Source organism: Lynx canadensis, chromosome B4 (genome assembly GCF_007474595.2).
Source record: "Lynx canadensis isolate LIC74 chromosome B4, mLynCan4.pri.v2, whole genome shotgun sequence".
Classification (NCBI taxonomy): Eukaryota; Metazoa; Chordata; class Mammalia; order Carnivora; family Felidae; genus Lynx; species Lynx canadensis.
In genome coordinates this window covers 71,945,348-71,964,638 of record NC_044309.1, presented here as the reverse complement: position 1 = coordinate 71,964,638, position 19,291 = coordinate 71,945,348, and the positions used below count along the sequence as shown (strand labels likewise).

At 43.1% G+C, this 19,291-nt stretch overlaps 1 protein-coding gene across 3 annotated transcripts in view; it reads right to left on the bottom strand.

The window, feature by feature from the left end:
• The window catches only part of ANO6 (anoctamin 6), a 196,743-nt gene extending 177,894 nt beyond the window's left edge, over positions 1 to 18,849 (bottom strand). Inside the window, exon 1 of one of the 3 annotated variants that reach the window (XM_030322381.1) lies at positions 18,020 to 18,849. In XM_030322381.1, the coding sequence (XP_030178241.1) occupies positions 18,020 to 18,092 (73 nt within the window). In that variant the 5' untranslated portion in view covers positions 18,093 to 18,849. The remainder of the gene's footprint in view (positions 1 to 18,019) is intronic. The other 2 variants (XM_030322384.1, XM_030322383.1) reach the window with 2 other exon arrangements.
• Between the last annotated feature and the right edge of the window lie 442 nt (positions 18,850 to 19,291).

Below are 19,291 nucleotides of genomic sequence, written 5' to 3'. Positions count from 1 at the left end.
TCTAGGTTCTATCACAACAAGGTTAGGGCTGTTTTGCCTGTGCAATCACTTAGAACTGATTTCCCTCTCTGAAGGATTACAAGATCTCTCTTCCCTTCGTATACAGTCTTTCATTTCCCAAGATGGGCTGGCCAGGTAAAATGAGAACTTTAGTTAAGATCTACAGTTTGGAGCCTGCCTGGGAGGAATGAAGCCTGCCTCAAGGGCAGACCAAGGGCCTGGGAATAAACCCAGGGCAGGAGCCAGGAGGAAGGCCACCTGAGAGAGGATGTGGTAACCGAGAAATGTAGAGACAGGCAGGCTAGTTCAGGAACAACACCAGCATCGGGGAGAGAAGGAAAAAGGCAAGACTGGTGGTTCTCCTTGTGTGATTCCCTGCACATTTTCAAATATTGGAAATTCTAAATAGGGGCCTTTTTTTTTTAAGTTGTGTCTGTACAAGATTGAGAAAATATCTATTTCCCATGCTGAATAACAGGGAGGGCTGGCTTACAGCCCTCCTGAGAGCTAGCTTTGCTCAGATACCCTGCTGCTCAACTAGGTCACTCCCCAACCTTGGGGAACTGCTTTTGAATAGAATTGTTTACTTGGAGGCACAGATTTCTACTATGCCTGGGAGGCGGTTCTCTCACATTCCAGTAAACACTTGATCTTTCTTATGTGTCAGGTTGAAGTGAAGTCTCCTATCTCTTACTGTGGGAAACTGTATCCCACTCTTACAGCCCCGCTTTCAGCAGCCATGGCAGCATAACTAAGTTAGTGGCATGAAAATAAACAGCACTTTGTTCACAATTTAGGGCCTAAGATTTAAGGTACCACTAGCATAGCAGCTAAAGAGGAAAACAGAAGTAGAGCTTGAGTCATTAAATCTGGGGATACAGGGACGCCTGGGTGGCTCAGTCAGTTAAGGATCTGACTTCATCTCAGGTCATGATCTTATGGTTTGTGAGTTCTAGCCCCGCATCAGGCCCTCTACTGTCAGCACAGAGCCTGCTTTGGATCCTCTGGCCCCACCCCCTCTCTGCCTCTCCTCTCCCACACCCCACCACCCTCCCCACCCCCCACCACTCAGGCTCTCTCTTTCTCAAAAATAATAAACAAATAAAAAACACCTGGGGAGACAGGCAGGCCATTACCAGGGTCTGTACAAGCACAGGCAGGTAGCACCCCCCAGGGAGTGAGGAGGCCTTCACATCCAGGGAATGAGGGCAATTAGATGACACTGCTAAATAAGACAGGACCTGAAGAATAGAGACTGGGATCCTAAGCATGTTTCTGAGATAGGAGTTTGGGCAACTCGGAAAAAAAGACAGGCCAAATGATCAAAATGGAAAAACAAACACAAGGTTAGTGCTGGGCTGCTACTAAATGCTGAAGTTTAAGATCCTTCTTGCCTAGAGTCAGAACTGGTTGCAGAGACTGCTGTTTGGCTGAGCCAGGAGGTGGAAATCAAGGGGGTGGGGAGTGGGGTCTGTGAAGGCTGGAATCCAGGCAGAAAGCCTGCTTTAACCCAAGCCGTGAAGATGACTAACAGTGGAAACCAGGCCCAAGAAATCATGAGTCATCCTTAAGGGAAACAACGTCAGCGTGAATAACTTCTCTGGGAACTTGGAGCACATGTGCGCAAACAAGTATTTGGAATCTAATATCTTGTACCAACATTGAACCACTCCCTCATTTTGGATAGGTCGCCGTTACTTTTCTATTCTCAGAGCTTTTCAGTTACCAACTGAGGCTAATAATATCTGTTTGGAATATTTTTACCAGTCAAAAACATCAATAAAAGCTGACCTTTGGGAAAAACAAATGACTACACCTGAACTCCTTGCATGGAAGGAAAGCATCCACAAAGAGTCCACTTTGGAATGGTATCACACTCATCAGTAAAATCGTCAGTGGGCTAATGCTCAGAATGAATGTGCATTCTTGTTGCACAATCACAACACAGCAATTAAAATCTAAATTTCTATAAAATGAGATATGAGTTACTTTTCCTCACACATTCCTTTCCAACTTAAGAAAACATTTGCTTATTTCCTATCATGGGCAAGGCACTGTGTGAACTGCTAAAGAATTATAAAAATAACTAAGACCAAAAAAATACTTGACATTAAAGACAGAATTAAAAGGTTAAGAATCATTAGGTAGTCACCTATGAGAGATGTACGGCTTCACAATTTAATTCAAAATGTTTTTCCAGATATTCTTATATGTAAAATATATTGGAGTATGACTGATAGCCACAACATGAATGAATCTCCAAAAATAATAGAAGTCAGGCACACATTCTATAGGGTTTCATTACATGCATGTCAAGAACAGGCAAACCAATTTATTGTAGAAGTCATTCCGTGTTCACCTGGACTGGGGGAGGAAGGCAGGACTTGAAAGAGCAAAGGAAGTGTCCTCTATCTTGTTGTGGGTGGTGCATATAAAAGTATGTCAAAAGTTAGCAAGCTGGACAGTTAACTATGCATTTTCCTGTCTGTAAAATATGCCTTTTAAATGTTAAAAAAATATCACAGGACTAAACAAACATTAGTAAGAACGGAGGGCTCAGGTAAAAGCATGGCAAAGGGTTAATGGTAGTATCTCTTCTACTTGATCTCTGTGGCATTTATAAAGAAAATATTCCCAATTTGGAAGGAATGAGAGGCAATGGCTAAAACAGTTTAATAATGCAGTCACGGTGCCTGCTGGACTTCAGTCATGTATGAAAGATCCTAACACATAGAAGAAACAGGATTTTTAAATAGTAAATGAAAACAGCATTCACATCCATTTCTTTCTGCCCTAGCAACTGAAAACAAAACAAGTTTTCATTTGCATATTCCCTATTACTTACTCCATTACCAGGGTACTCTGGCTATTTACAGAGAAGGACTTGTAGAGGGTGATTCTCTGGTATTAGGATTTCTCAAGAGGAAAATCCCTGAGGGAGCACACCAGGGTCCCTGTGGGGCTTCCCCACCCTCACAGAAATTCTGATTCATGTCTCAGGGACTTGGTTAGAACTCCCAGCCAAAGCCAGTCACTTTGAATGAGTCACATCCCTTAGCAAAGCAGGGCAGGATGGCTGGAGAACCAGTTCCTGGCTGAAAATCCAAGAAAGGTGTTCTTTGCTAGCTCCCTGACCCATTCCAGTCAGGAGAGGAAAAGGTGGAGCACGGGGGCAGGGGGGGGGGGGGGGGGGATGTACCTGCTCCTTCTTGTTCCTCCTCCTCCTCTGTCAACACAGGGAAACTGCGCAGAATAGCTGCAGCCCAACCTCTCAGCCCCTTCTTTAACTTAAGAAAGGGAGAATAGCGTGCTAAATTGAGCTATAAAGGAAGAATTAAAGGAACTGGGAGTGACCTACTGGATTTTGTGGCTTTCCAACCCAGTGCTAATAGTTTGGCCAATGTACCAAGAATAAAGGGGCACAGGACCAAACAGCAACAAAGCTACTTGCTCGCTTTTTCAAGTGCACTAACAGCTGCAGAAATCAGTAACGAACAAAGCTTCCTCAGGGAGGACTGCCCCAGCACAGCACAAGTGGAGTTGTGAGCCTGAAAACATTTGTGGTGTTTTACACATTCATCTAATGTACATCTTGAGCCTTCTCATAGACCTACTTTCCGAAGATTCCAGTCTAAGGCCATGTTATTTTTAGAGTTATGAGAATAACAGCTGCACATGTCATCCCCCAGTGACGGCAACTGGCTTTGGAAACACCCAAGTCCTGTTCTCAGCTGTGCCATCCTGCTTGAGTCTCTTTTCACAATCTTTAAATATAATTTGCTGGTAATCTGTTGGCATGTTTGTCTTCCCTGCCAGTCAGCCTACTCATTGAGGGCAGAGGCCATTTCTGGCTTGTGTACTGCTGAATTCCTAGCACAGAACAAAATGCCTGGCATGTAGACGGTGCTGAATAGACATTAGGTAAATGAATGAATTTCTGCATGCATTTTGGGGCTTTATTTTATCACTTACTAGAAAACAAGCTTCATTAAAGATGGAATTCTATCTAGTTCTGTACCCTCCGACCTTAAATAGTACATGACCCACAAGAGGTCTTCAGTAAATATTTTCTGAATTAATAAAGATTGCGAGAAGAGATCAATCTAGTGTTCTGAGTTAAATGAAATCTCTATGCACATGACTTTTTAAAAGAGCAATAGTCCTGATTTATGAAGACCACTAGTAGCAAATTCTGCAATCAGCCTTCAAAGGGATTTTTGTATGTGTGCCAAATAACTTAGCCAAGATTGTGATTGAACTCTTCAAAATAAGTATCCTGGAGTATGAAACAAGCCACTAGCCACAGTTTAGGCAACTGTAACTCTCAGGAAAACCATGATTACCCCATTGCTCAAAAGGCATTTGCTGTGTTGCTTGCCCTTAGAGTAGATGACAAGGCCTGTTAGAAATGTTCACATCTCCTCTGTGATTTGTAAGCTGCAATGTACTCATTATAGAAGTATGCACCCCACAGGTACTATATACTATTTAAATTTAAACAGATGAAAGAAATATGGGACAGTCTGGCAATCTTCTGGATGGAATATAGGTTGAAATCCATGGGCAATAAGAACTGCAATTCCAAGTGCAGTAACCAAAAGATGAAATTTTAACTTTAATTGGAAAGTCAATTCTATCAACACTTAACTGTAAAGAAATTTTAACTCTGGTTGGGGATAAAAACAGCCTTCCTGGGGTGCCTGGGTGGCTCAGTTGGTTGAGCATCTGACTCTCAATTTCAGTTCAAGTCATGATCTCAAGGTGTGGGATGGAGCCCCACACCAGGCTCTGCACTGAGTGTGGATCCTGCTTGAGGTTCTCTCCCTCTCTCTCTCCCTCCCTCCCTCCCCCCACCCCTTTGCCTTTCCCCCTGCTCACATACTCATGCTCTCTCAAAAAACAAAACAAAACAAAACAAAAAAACAGGCTTCCTCCTTTCATCTTGCTTTGGTCTACCCAGATGAAATGGCATATCTAATTTTTTTAGGGCTGATGATGCTGGAAGGGGTCTGACGGGGTTAAGTTCTGACAACTGGATATAGGCTGAATCATTCCCAAACCTCAAAAACACAAAAAGAAAAATGTTATTTCATATACCTATTTTGCAAATTAGGTAGGGATTATTTTATTTTATATCACTAAAACAATTCAAACCATAAAGTTAATGATTTCTTTGTGTGCTCTTGTCTTCAGTTGTATCATTTTGCTCTGTATCATTTATATCTTAACAGTTTTTATTGACTTCAAATTTTCTAATAATACTTAATGAAGAGAAATTTTAGCCCTGTGGGCAAATGAGACATTTTAGAATTTCTCCATTTAAAATAACTGACCATTCAAGTGATATTACATATTTTAAAACTACATATTTTATTAAAGGTTTATTTTATCAAAATTTCACATGCTCAATATCAAGAACACCACTCTTTAGACTGTAATACAAGATATTTTTAAAATCTTAAGTTTGCTAGATTAAGAAATGTTATTTCTTTCACATTTTCTCTAGTGTAAAGACTATCAAAGTAGCATTTAAATTTCCATTATGAACCTTTATAGTATATTCTTTTACCTTTCTTACTAAAATTATATACATTCCAAGGGATGATACACTTATATTGTGACACTTATCTACTGGAAAATCTAACTTAAGTTACGCCAGTCATTTATACTGTATTTCTCCATTTTTGGTTGTTTTTTAATGACTCTATTGTTGGTCTACTATGTGCCAGGAACTGTCCCTTGTCCTTCCATATACAGTATATTAATATATTTAATATATTAAACCTTCTAACAATTCTATAATATAAGTATCATTCCCCCTTCTATATTATCTCTATGACATTTTTCTGATCTGGAAACCAAGGCTCCAAAGTTATAAAGACCTGCCCAAGGATCAGTCTATATACAAAGGCCTACGTTTCCAATCTAGCACAGTCCTTCAATAATCAGTATGTTTCGGGGTGCCTGGGTAGTTCAGTCAGTTAAGCATCCGACTCTTGATTTCAGTTCAGGTCATAATCTCATGGTTTGTGAGCTCGAGCCGCACGTCAGGCTGTGTGTGGACAGTGTGGAGCCTGCTTGGGATTCGCTAGCTTGCTCTCTCTCTCTCCCCCTCTCTCTGCCTCTCCCCTGCTCACGTTCTCTCTCTCAAAATAAACTTAAAAAAACCCTCAACAATACATTTTTATTATAAAAAATAAATATCTTTCATCCATTTAGTCATTCAGTAAGAATTTACTGATCTCCTGGCATGTGCCCAACACTGTGCTGCTCAATGAGGGGACAGTTCTCAACATGCTCACAGTTTAATGAAAAAGACAAAAACAGGGGCACCTGGTGGCTCCGTCAATTAAGCGTCCAACTCTTGGTTTCAGCTCAGGTCATGATCTCGCAGTTTGTGTGTTCAAGCCGCGCATCAGGCTCTGAGCCGATAGCGTGACGTCTGCTTAGGATTCTCTGTCTCCCTCTCTCTGCCCCTGACCCACTTGCGCGCGCTCTCTCTCTCTCTCTCTCAAAATAAATAAGTAAATATACATTAAAAAAAAAGACAAATACAATGAGCTATATAAATGGAAGGTACAGCCTTGGGAGAAAGGTTAAAACCTCTAGTGGAAAACAAGAGAGGTAAACCTGGGTTGAGATATGAGTAAAAACAGCTCCCCATAATATTGGCATCATTAGCATCTAATTATGGAGGCTTTCAGTGTGTCAAGTATCACAACCCTATAAAGTAAGATTTTTTTAATTGTGTCATTATTGACACAGTCACCCTAGAAGTCCGTTCTAACAGTAGCTCCACTGTGCAGAAAGGAACATTATGTTAATCACTCAAGGTCACACAGCTAGTGAATGACTGGGCTAGAATTTGAATCACCTCTGTGTAAAACTGAAGTGTAAACGGTAGGGGTCTTTATCTCTGTGCAAGCCCATCTGTCCAATGGGAACACTGGGCCAGAGGTCGAACACAGGACTCTAAGGAGAAGGATGGTCAAATGAGGAGCAGGAAGAGGAGCCAATGGAAGATAAACAAAAAGGAACACAGGCCAGCAGAGAGGCCCGTTTCTTCCTCACCATAGGCAGCCACGGTATGAGATGCCAGTCCACACCCTCGACCAACGTAAGGCAATCTATGACAGATGGCAGAAGTAATCTTTCAACATAGGAAAGAGTCATCCTTTTCTTTTAAGCTCCAGTATAATTACCTCTAATCAAATTCAGGTTTTCACCTGTAAATCCAAAGGCATGAAAAGAGCACTTTTGGGGCACCTGGATGGCTCAATCAGTTAAGCTTCTGACTTAGGCTCAGGTCATGATCTCACAGTTCATGAATTCGAGCCCCATGTTGGGCTCTGTGCTGACAGTTCAGAGCCTGGAGCCTGCTTGGGATGCTGTGTTTCCCTCTCTCTCTGCCCCTCCCCCCTCCCGAAAAATAAACATTAAAAAAAATTTTTTTTTTTAATAAAAAAAGAAATAAGCACTTTCACCTGATCCCTAATACCTAGACTTATCCAGGGCTTTGAGGGGAGAGGGTGGATCCCTCAGACAGGGAAACAAAGGGCCAGGTCTCTCCCCTTCCCCTTCAGACCCACATGGATGTAGCTTCCCAAGGCATCCCCAAAACCATCAGAGAGTGGGGTTTGGGTGTGCTGGAATAACAAGGTAGCTGAGAAGGTCCTCGCTCAGGACACAAGGTCATTTCCAATTCTAAAGACATTTAGAAAATGAGGGGCCAATACTGACTGCCTGCATATACAATGGTCAAGAACTGGGGTGAGGGCAATGGGAAGGATGTAGAGTCAAAAATTTTTTTTAAATATTTATTTTGAGATTGAGATGGAGGGGAGAAAGAGAATGAGCAGGGAAGAGGCAGAGAGAATCCCAAGCAGGCTCCACACTGTCAGTGCAGAGCCCAACATGAGGCTCAATCCCACAAACTGTGAGATCATGACCTTAGCCAAAATCAAGAGTCAGATGCTCAATCTACTGAGCCACCCAGGAGCCCCATGTCAAATGGGCTTTTAATATAAAGTCAACAACCATGCCCACCATGTGCCACATGACTGCCCTCCCTTCACTGAATGGAGAACATCTCTGAATGATCTTCCATGTTTCCACATCTCAGTAGTAGTACCAGAGTCATGGAGAACCCTGACCACTGAGAATCTCATCATTGATCTTCCTCTCCTCTGTTCTACAATATTCAATTGGTAATAAAAGCTATTTACTTCCTACTTAAATGTCTCCTTCCTCACTTACAGCACATACAATTATCTGGTGACACACAGGAGCACACATACGTGGGCTAGAACTGCCTGACAGCAATTAGAGAATGGGATAAACCACAGGTACTCCCGATGGAAAAACAATTCCTAAATTTATGAAGCATTTACTGGGAGCCTACTAAGTGTCAGCCCTTAGGATTTTTTGCTAGGATTCCCTGAGAGAATTTGGAGGACACTGTCCATCTGTCTGAAGATCTGTGAGAGGAAAAAACACACACAATAACTATCTCTTTGCAGAACCCACATGCTATTCTTCAACTCCTTTATCTTTAAACACATGTGCCTGCAGCACAGCCACTGTCACGATCATCCCTAACCTGACACTTAGGGGGCATTTTCTGCACACATAATGTGACACAAGCAACACAGAACAGACAGCAATGTTTATGAGGAAAGGACTTAGAGATCTCTGACGTTAAGGGTAGCCATTTCTTACACTGGAATTAAAATAAAATAAAATAAGATTATCTTTTTTAAAAAATTAAAACAGTAGCCATTTCCATGACTGCTTTTAAATATATGAATTCATTATGATGGTGACACTGTAAGTGCCACTCATGGAGTGTGACTGGAAATACCTAGCACTGTACATATACCTTGCATCCTTCTAGCAACCCCATGGGGCTGAAGAAACAGGCTCAGAAAAGCCAAGAAACTTGCCTCAGGTTGGCAAAGCCAACCACAAATTCAGGTCTTCTGACTGCCAGCCCTTCCTTTCCCACTCCCCATTTCTCTTCTCCTGATCTCCCAACTCTGCATCGACACTGCTTTCACAAACTCTCCCTCCCCCTGCCCTCCTCTTCAGGGATTCACTTTCCACCCTTTCTCTTTAAAATCTCTTACTTTTCCTAGGTAGCATCTACCATCAGTCAATTTATGCTATTTCTTCATTATTTGTATCACTTAGAAACAATAGTCGGTCTTGTTTGTTGATTTTTCTTTTATTACTAAGAGGATGGGGGGACTGGGTGGCTTGGTCAGTTAAGCCTCCGACTTTGGCTCGGGTCATGATCTTATAGTTCCTGAGTTCAAGCCCCACATCAGGCTCTGTGCTGCCAGCTCAGAGCCTGGAGTCTGCTTCAGATTCTGTAGCTCCCTCTCTCTCTGCCCCTCCCCCCACTCACTATCTCTCCCTCTCTCAAAGATAAGTAAACATTAAAAAAATCTTTTTTCTTAAAAGAGGACCTTTTACACAAATTAAGCATCTAAGACTTGTTTATTTAATAAGTAACAGTAGGAAGAAATAAAATGATACAAATGAAAAAAATTATTGTATAATATACCTATTATATATAAACTTGTAAAATAATGTTAAAGGTCTGAGTTCTATATGTCAGAAGGGTGTATAATTCTTGTTTAGAATTTAGTTTTCTTAAAATCTAAGCACAAATCAGAGGAAAAAAAACATACTTAAGGTTGTGTCTATATAATGCCACAAGAAAAATTTAGCCATCATTTTGTCTGTGCCAAGCCAAAGATTATTTTTCAAATATCTAGATAGAATGTCTGGAGAAATTGTGATAAATTCAATTATACAAATACAATCTCAGTTTATATAAAACAAGCTTTATAAACAGGCCTATAATTTGCATAATTGTACTTTGCAAAAGAACATCTATTTGCACGCCTGACCAATGGCTAACGTTCTGCCAAGGTTAAAATTAAAATTATAAAAAAGATAATTTTAAAGATCCGTATCCTTTTCCTTCCAATTTCAAGTATTTGTATTTTTATTTATTTTTTTTTAATTTTTTTTTTCAACATTTATTTTTGGGACAGAGAGAGACAGAGCATGAACGGGGGAGGGGCAGAGAGAGAGGGAGACACAGAATCGGAAACAGGTTCCAGGCTCCGAGCCATCAGCCCAGAGCCCGACGCGGGGCTCGAACTCACGGACCGCGAGATCGTGTCCTGGCTGAAGTTGGACGCTTAACCGACTGCGCCACCCAGGCGCCCCTCAAGTATTTGTATTTTTAAATAATGTGGGAAACAGTAGAGTTTCAATGTCCTAGATTACAAGCATTAAATATAAAACAACATCTGGGTTTCACCAAAGAATATATTTTCTTTCATTCGGATTTTTACCTACTGAATAACTGCCTGCAGCTAGCTCTCCCAGTCAGCATTTGGACCCGTAGCCAGAGCAGTAGTAAAGACCATGGCAGAGAAAGTTGCCTATCAACCCTTCGACTAGTCTCCTATGCAAACGTTCCATCTGATATTTTGGCTGAGGAGTATCTGAATTGCTCTTTGGTACACATCCACAATATGCTATTGTTGACATTTGCATCCAGTATTTCTTCAATAGGCTACTTCTTGGGATGGAGTCTAATTAATTTTAGCTGCAGTATTATAAAGCAAGGCAAAACTAAAGGAAGAGCAGTAATAATGATAACGACTTGAGAGAATCACTTGATTGCATGAAATTTTCACAATCTCTGTCTTTACATGAGTTACCAGTCATGAAGTACATTTCCTTGGTTGAAAGTAATTGGAAATGATGTTTTTCTGTTCTAAAACTGGTGATTTTTCCACAGACTCAGGCCTGTATCAAAAAGCGGATCAATGTATCAAAAGCGGATCAAGCTGGGGCGCCCAGGTGGTTCAAAGGGCTGAGTGGCTCACATAAGAGCTCTGCTCAGGTCATGAACCAGGGTTCATGAGTTGGGGCCCACCATCAGGATCTGCGCTCACAGCATGGAGCCTACTTTGGATCCTCTGTCTCCCTCTCTCTGCCCCTCCCCTGCGCTCTTTCTCTCTCAAAGATGAATAAATGCTAAAGGAAAAAAAAAAAAGCAGATCAAGCTTTAATCTACAGCATACAAAGCTTCCATTAAAACCTTAACACCAGTCCCTTAGCAAATGTTTGTTGAGTATCTACTATGTGAAAAGCATTATGATATGCAGGCTGTGAAATACAAAGGTAACAGCACTTCTCCCTCTAAGACTATATAAGCTTTACCTTCAGATGTATGATTGAATCAGCTAGAATACAAAACACAAAACTGATAAGCACCGATAACAGAAGAAAACCTCCATTATTAGCTGGAGTAGAAACTTTTATTAAAATGTAATCATTTTAATCTAAACTGCTACAAACACCCTTTGAAAGTTTAAGACCAACTTTTAACTTCAAGCTAGATTGTGAGATTCTTAATAATGTATTATAATCTCCCTTCAAGAATGTCAGAGTTTAAATAGTATCTGACAGAAACCTTCACAGGAGCTTTTGGTCTACATTTACTGGTTTCCAAAAGGAAAACACACACAAACACACACACACACACACACACACACACACACACACACACACGGCAATCAACATAAGTGACTACTGAAACTACTGGATAAAAAAGAAAGGAATGTCATGTGGAACTTTTTTAGAGCTGTGTTTGTGTCAGGTTTAAAGAACAATGGGAATTATAAAAGGAGACGAGAAACCTTTTGGAAAGCAATTCTTGGACTTGAAAGTTAGAACACATAAGATAAATTGTGACTAAGGACTTGAAACTGAAAGTAACAGGTTTATAAAACAAAAAAAAAGGACAAAACTATACTCAAAGAAAAAAGTGTAAGGATAGTTTACTTTGTTTTGTTTGTTAACTATCATTCTCCTGGTAGAAAATATATCTATGATCCCCTTGCCACAGCAAATAAGGCAAAGGTAGCACCAAAGCTTACTTTCTAAGAAATCACATTTAAGAATGCTGGAGCCACGCTGTCCTAGCCCCAGCCCCTTATCTCTTTCTCATCCCTCCCAGGGCTGGTATCTGGAGTCCCTGCAGCGAGAATCTCCTTGGTACCACCACTACCCGGGTACACATCTTGATTACAGCATTAATCACAGACTTACTGCAATTATCTATTCATGTCTCTGCCTTCTTCTGAGATAGTGAGGTACTGGTGGGTCAAGGACCCAGGAACCTGGCAGAGTAGGTACAATCAACATTGTTATAACAGATAGTAGGGAATCTCAAAGTGCCATGGAAGGGAATTCTACTAGGGCCATAAAACCACTCAGCAGAATGTTAATCAAATTATTTAAAAAGAGCAATTCACTTGATTCTTTCAATAATGCTTGGCTTGGCTTCTACTCAATAGCAAGCACCATTCTAGGCATGAGGGACATAGCTTGGAACACAAAACACACAAGACACCTGCCTTCAGGGAGCTTATGATATGTTAGAGGCAGGTAAGGAAGAGAAATTGTTTTTTAATTATAGCAATGAATGTCTACAATGTTTGGGATATTTTGCATGATCTCTAGAAGGCTCAGATGACCTAGTTCCAAAGCAAGAAATTTACACTCTAGTTGTGCAGATAAAGATAATGAACTACAAAGACAAAGTACAAAGTGAGTGCTGATTGTGTAGCACAGAAAAAGAAGGGGTGCGACAATTCATTAGTGGGCACTTTGGACAATGAAGATCAGTAACAGTTTTCCGGGTTTTGTGACAGGCTCCTCCTGAAAAACAGAGGAGGTAAGTCTGGTATTACCAAAGAAAGGAATTGGTCTGAGCCAAAGCAGAGGGGAAAAGTATTAAGACTTGCTGGAACAATAGAAGTTCCCCCCTGCACACCTGCCACCATTTTCTACCTAATCACTCAGCTGAAGTCTAAGAGTCACGCTGTTTCTGGAAGCCATGGGTCTGATGCCTCGGAGATGTCACCTCTTTCCTAAACTCTCAGACCACTCCCCTCTATTCCCATGGCCACTACAGGCATTTCCAAACCCGACTGCTAGAAAGACTTACTTCTACAATGTCCCCTCTCCAATCCCATTTTCCAACATGCTGCCAGGGAGATCTTTTCCTAAGGCAAATTTGATCCCATCACTCCTTTCCTTAAAATCTTTCAGTAGCTCCAAATCCTAAATCCTTAAAACATACAGAGGCTTCTTCATGGTGTGGCCCCTGCCTGCCTCCCTAGCCTTGTAGCGGCTGCCTTCCACCACAGGGAACTACGTGGAAATCCAGACTCTCCTTCTGCTATGCCACTGCACCCGCCTGGTCCTTCAGTACCCAGCCCAGCAATCTCTTCTGTGAAAATGTCTCCCATTATCCTCCCACAGCTGTGTACATACCTCAGTAATAGCACTTACTGCAAGTGGCTGGTTCCATCGAACCTACGTCTCCACGGCCAAGGGGTGCAACACTTATTTTTAGTTTCCCAACACCCAGCCCAGCACCTAATCCTGGACCCGGCACAGAAAGTTTTCTCAGTTAATACTGATTAAGCAAAACTGAGGCTAGGACCACATTTGTAGGTGATTAAACAAACTTCATAGTGAAGGGATAGAAATCATGAAGAAGTCTCTGTAAAAATGCAAAAGCGAAAAGGGAGCCAATAAGGACACTTGAGAGATACAGCTGGACCATCATCACTCGGAGGTGATGGGCTTCTTCCTACAACTCCCCAAATCAATGACATGACCATCAGCTGTGGGGATCAGAGAGTTAAACTCTATCATAAACAGACTGGGATCCCAAAGCAACCAGCCAAGCATCTAAACAAAATCTTTTTGCCTGAACTATATGACTTATTCCCGAGAACACTTTTTCTCTCTAAGCGAAGTCTGAACCATAGAAATGCAAAAACAAAACAACCACACACATACGCAAAATAAAACAGCACACAAAATATCTACATTTTGGCCGTAAAAGAGTTTTCTGTCACTTTCTACACGAACAGGAAGAAATGTTGCATTCTACTCACTGATTAAAGGCCGGGAGGAGGGAGAAAGGCAGCCAGGAATGCTCTTCTGCACACCAAGTGCACAAAACCTGCCTTGCCATGTGATCTCCACCAGCATGAGTGAAATAAGGGCTAAAAGTCACATATTTCCTGCCACCAGTGCCCAGGGATCACAACTGCATTCGGTTGCTGGAGCTGATTTAGAAAATAAGTGGTCTTTTGAAAAAATGCTCTTATACCAACAGGCTGCCTCATTCACAAACCTCTGGGACCAATTTCTGGTGGCAAGGAGTTAAGCAAATATGGAAAAGACGCTCATAGTAACATTTACCATCTTTGACTCTTTAGACAGGTTCATGTCAAACAAGGAGGTAATCCTTACACTTAAAGCACTGAATAGTGCTTTAAAGGTAAAGGTAAGCAGAAACCCACTGGCGGTGGGGGGGAGCCCTAAGTCCCAGTCCACTACAGGAACACTTCCACATATGTATGTAAAACATTCATATGATATAACCAGGGACCACATCTAGTTTAAAAAGATTCTCTTTTCATCCTTTGTAAATTAGCCGATGATAAATGTTTTACTCAGGAACTATGTCAAAAATAACTCTATTGTTCTGAATTATAAAGTTAATATTGATAGAGGGATTACGTAGAAATCTTCAGTACCTGAGTGGATTTTAAATTATACAACTATCAGTAATGACAATCAAGTACTAGGAGAAAGATGTCAACAGCTTAACCATAGTTCTGCATATGAAACTAGGGGCACAAGTTAAAATTATAATCGTCATTTCACCACAACCTCCCCTAAGTTGAAAATTACAATTATTTTGTAAAAGGCTATATACCATCAGCCTACTTCTACCTTTAAAAAAAAGACTTACCTATTTTACAATGTCATAAACTTTCTATTGACATGGTAAACATTTCCACTTGATATAAAATCACTGCAATCCACATTGAGTTTGTATAACAAACAAAAATTGTGGAGACCTACTAAATGATATCTGTTGCCTAACATAATGTTGAATTGACCCCTACACACAGTAAAGTAATAATATCAGTAGCCCACAGAGGGAGGGGTGATGGAGGGATAGAGATACTTAACTTTCTAAATATTTTTTAATTTTTTATGTTTATTATTTATTTTTGAGAGAGAAAGACAAAGCACAAGCAGGGGAGGGGCAGAGAGAGAAGGAGACACAGAATCTGAAGCAGGCTCCAGGCTCCCGAGCTGTCAGCACAGAGCCCGACGCGGGGCTCGAGCTCACGAACCACGAGATGAACCTAAGCTGAAGTCAGATGCAGGCACCCCGAGATATTTAACTTTTTAAAACATATTTATTGGTTGACTTGATAGAACCAGCATAAATTACATCTGTAATTAAAAAAATAAGGGGCACCTGGGTGGCTCAGTCGGTTAAGCGTCCGACTTCGGCTCAGGTCATGATCTTGTGGTCTGTGAGTTCAAGCCCCGCGTCGGGCTCTGTGCTGACTGCTCAGAGCCTGGAGCCTGTTTCAGATTCTGTGTCTCCCTCTCTCTCTGACCCTCCCCTGTTCATGCTCTGTCTCTCTCTGTCTCAAAAATAAATAAACCTTAAAAAAAATTTTTTTTAAATAAAAAATAAAAAGAACCAGCACACCTGGTTGGCTCAGTTGGTTCAGCAATGGACTCTTGATTTTTGGCTTAGGTCGTGATCTCATGGTTCCTGGGATCAAGCCCTGAGTTGAGCGCTGTGCTGACAGTGTGGGGCCTGCTTGGGATTCTCTGTCTCCCTCTCTGACCCTCCCCTGGTCATGTGCGTGTGCTCGCTCTCTCAAGTAAATAAACTTAAATAAATAAAAATAACCTATTGCCACACACTTAAGATAAATTTTATGATGCCTCATCTGGTAAACACAGACTAGACCAAAGTCGTTTTTTTCTAAACTGAGATCTGTTGATGGCACAGTGGAACAAACAAAGATCAGAGTCTCTTATTTCAGTTACCATTTGGGTTTTTACCCTATTTCTTCACAATACTCAGTATAAACAGTGATGATACCTCACCATAACAGGCAAGAGTATTTTCCTATGAAATAGACTGTGCTAGTTTACTGTAACTTTTTACAGTCTGCTCCTATGATTTATATTTTTATGTAACTATGATTTACCAGTAAAGTCTGTTAAATAGTAGCATTATATATTATCTGACTGCTGGTGACCAGGTGGAAAGGGGATTAATCCACATAGGTCTTGCAAGTCAGAAACCCTGGTTTTGAATCTTTACTAGCTATGTGAAAAGCTAGGCAGATCAACCTGTGAGCTTCAGCTTTCTAATAAAAAAACACTACTTGCTCCCTCCATCTAATAAATTGTTCTCAAATGAGAACAATTATGCTAAATCGTGGAGCATAAGCTCCTCTATTCAATTTGTTCCTCATCAACAAGGAAATTACCACGTTCTCTTGATTTAAGTGAACAATACTTATAATAGCCAAGATATGAAAACAACTGTCCATCTATAGACGAATGGATAAAGATGTGTTTGTGTGTGTGTGTGTATAATAACCACCACCAGCACCCTCCTCAACTTCCTCACCCTCGCATGTGGGCAATGGAATATTATTCAACCATGAGAAAGAAGGAAATCCTGCCATTTGGGACAACATGGATGGAACTTGAGGGCATTATGCTAAGTGAAATAAGTCTCACAAAGACAAATACTTATAGGTGAAATTGAATGGTGGAGGGGAGAAGATGTTGGTCAAAAGGCACAAACTTCCAGCCATAAGACAAGTCCTGGGGATGAAAGGTACAGCACAGTGGTTATAATTAATACTGTATCATGTAGTTGAAAGTTGCTAAGAGAGTGGACCTTAAATGTTGTCACCACAAAAAGGAAACAGTTACTTGTGAGCTGATGGAGGTATTGGTTAAAGCCATAGTGGTAATCATTTTGCAGCATGTAACCGTATCAACTCAACGTGTTGTACACTTTAAACTTGCAAAATATTCTATGTAAACTGTAGCTCAATACAGCTGGAAAAAAAATAAAATGATAAAGAAAAACCACACCTAGCTCCTAGAATTAAGTTACTTCTAAAGTTGTTATTAGTGAAGAATAGGACTTCAGGATCTGAGCAGGAACTGTTTCGCTTTAAACTGATTTGGCGTGCAGGAAACAGACTCGGAGTCGCTGAACAGACCAGCACGGTAATTTAATTGCCAGTCTTCTGGAGAGACCCAATATGTCATCATTCCCTGACAGCGATGTTCTCCCTGCTCCTCCAATTGTTTTCCCCTTCCCCACCTCCTCCAATCCCTTTTGTTTGTTGCTGTAGTTATTTCACTCTTAAACAGCTCTCCCTTCGTTCCGTCTACAACTTCTAAACATTTTTAACTCAAACTAGAAATGATACACCCCAGGCTTGCCCCACCCAACCACTCCCCACCCCGCCAAGCGCCAGGGCCCTCTGGACTTGCAGGAAATGTTCAGAGATTTCCCCCCCCAGCCCCACCCGGGACAAGGGCTTCTTCCTCCAATCACTTCCCCCGCGGGCTCTGCGGCTGAAAAAAGGATCCCGGGTTGCCACCCGCGGCCACAAATCTGTTACCGAGGCGCCCCACCCTCCCCCCAGAGCGGCTCCTTGCTTTCACTTTAAAGCGGATGCAGGTGGGTCACACCCCTGCTCTCTGAACGGGGCCGGGTCCCCAGTGCAGGTTCCAGGCGAAGGAAATGACCCAAAAGTTGCCGCTTCAGAGTCCACAGACTTCCCCGTATCCAGCACGAGTGCTTAGGCGCGGCGTCCGCGGCCCGCCCAGATCCTGCGGTCGGGGGCCCGTGCGCGCCCCGCGCCTCCCCGGCCTCCACCCGGCGCCGGCCCGCTGAGAGCCGAGCGGCGAAGCGGCCGCACTGCGGCCCCGGGACGGCGGTGAGGGCTCCCACCTCCCCGGCGCCCGCGGGTCCCCGCTAGCCGCCCCCGCGCAGAGCGCAGCGCCCGCGCGCAGTCCCCAACTTCTTCCGGCCCCGGCCCACGCCGGAGAACCCCCCGCTCACCGATATCCCCGTCGTCGTCGTCGTCCTCCTCCTGATCCATTTCTAGCAGAACGTCCCTGGTCATCATTTGCATGGCTCCCCCAGAAGGCGGTTCCGAACTTGGCGCGAAGTTGGGTGCCCCCGGGCTCCGGAACGCCGCGGCTCTGGCGGGGCCCTGCGTCCCGGCGAGGACCGCGGGGTGCTTCTGGCTCCCGGCTCAGGGCCCGCAGTGCCCAGCCCGCGCTCCTGGAAGCCAGCCGAGGCGGCCGCCGACCCGAGCCCTGCGCCCCAGACGAACCACTCGCCAGCCGAGCGGGGCCCGGCCACTGAGCATGCCCAGTGAGAGAGCCCGGGCTCGCTGCGGAATGATTAAACTTCCCCAGGGTTTATTGGGCTCTCAGAAGGAAGTCGGGACGCGAAAAGGAGTAGTCGGCGCTCGCGTTCTGCCCGCGAGTGACCTTGGGGAAGGGCGGAGGGGGGAGAGCACACGAGGGTGGGAGTGGACAGGGTTCCCCGAATTCTGCTCTAAGGTCATATATGGACACATACTGGGGCTTGCTTTCTTTGACGTGTGTTACTGCCTCTGCAGTAAACGCCACCACGTCTCAGGTGAAGAACCCTGAAGACGAGCACGCCAGAACGGGGTTAAAGGCTCCGTGGAGCCAATGGAGGATCTTCAAGCATCAATTACTCTGCTTCCAAAGTGAGGGAACGTGCACGGGGGGCAAGGGAGAGGGAGATTATACAGGAAAGAGGCAAACTCGTAGAGAATAAGCAACAGAAGAAAAAAGACAAAGAGTGAGAGAGAGGGATCTAAAGAAGCGTGTTCACAAAAGGCAGGATGATTTCCGCATAAAGAGAGGTAGGAGTCGAGAAAAGCGCCCCCTACCCCCGCCCGCGGGAGCACACGCAGGGAGTGGTCGCAAGAGGATCATCCTGCAGCCCGTTTGGACCATGAAAGCGCAGTCCTCCGTATCAAAAATGCAAACGAGGCCAAAGAACTCGACAATGGTTAGGTGCAAACTCTAAGGCGGCGGGGGGGGGGGGGGGGGGGGGGGAGGGGGGGGAGGGGGGGGGAGGGAACTATAATAACCAGAGGAAACAAAGAAAGTACTAAAGTAAAATTGAGGCAGAGTGGAAGAATGTATTCCCGGAGACCAAAGGAAGCAATAAGACAAATACAAAGGGATTTCTACTTTTAAGACACACGGGGGTACTTTGAACTGCAGGTTTCTGGGATTGTGAGTCTGCAGAACTGTTTTCAAAGAAGCTGACGAATTCAGATGGGTCCAT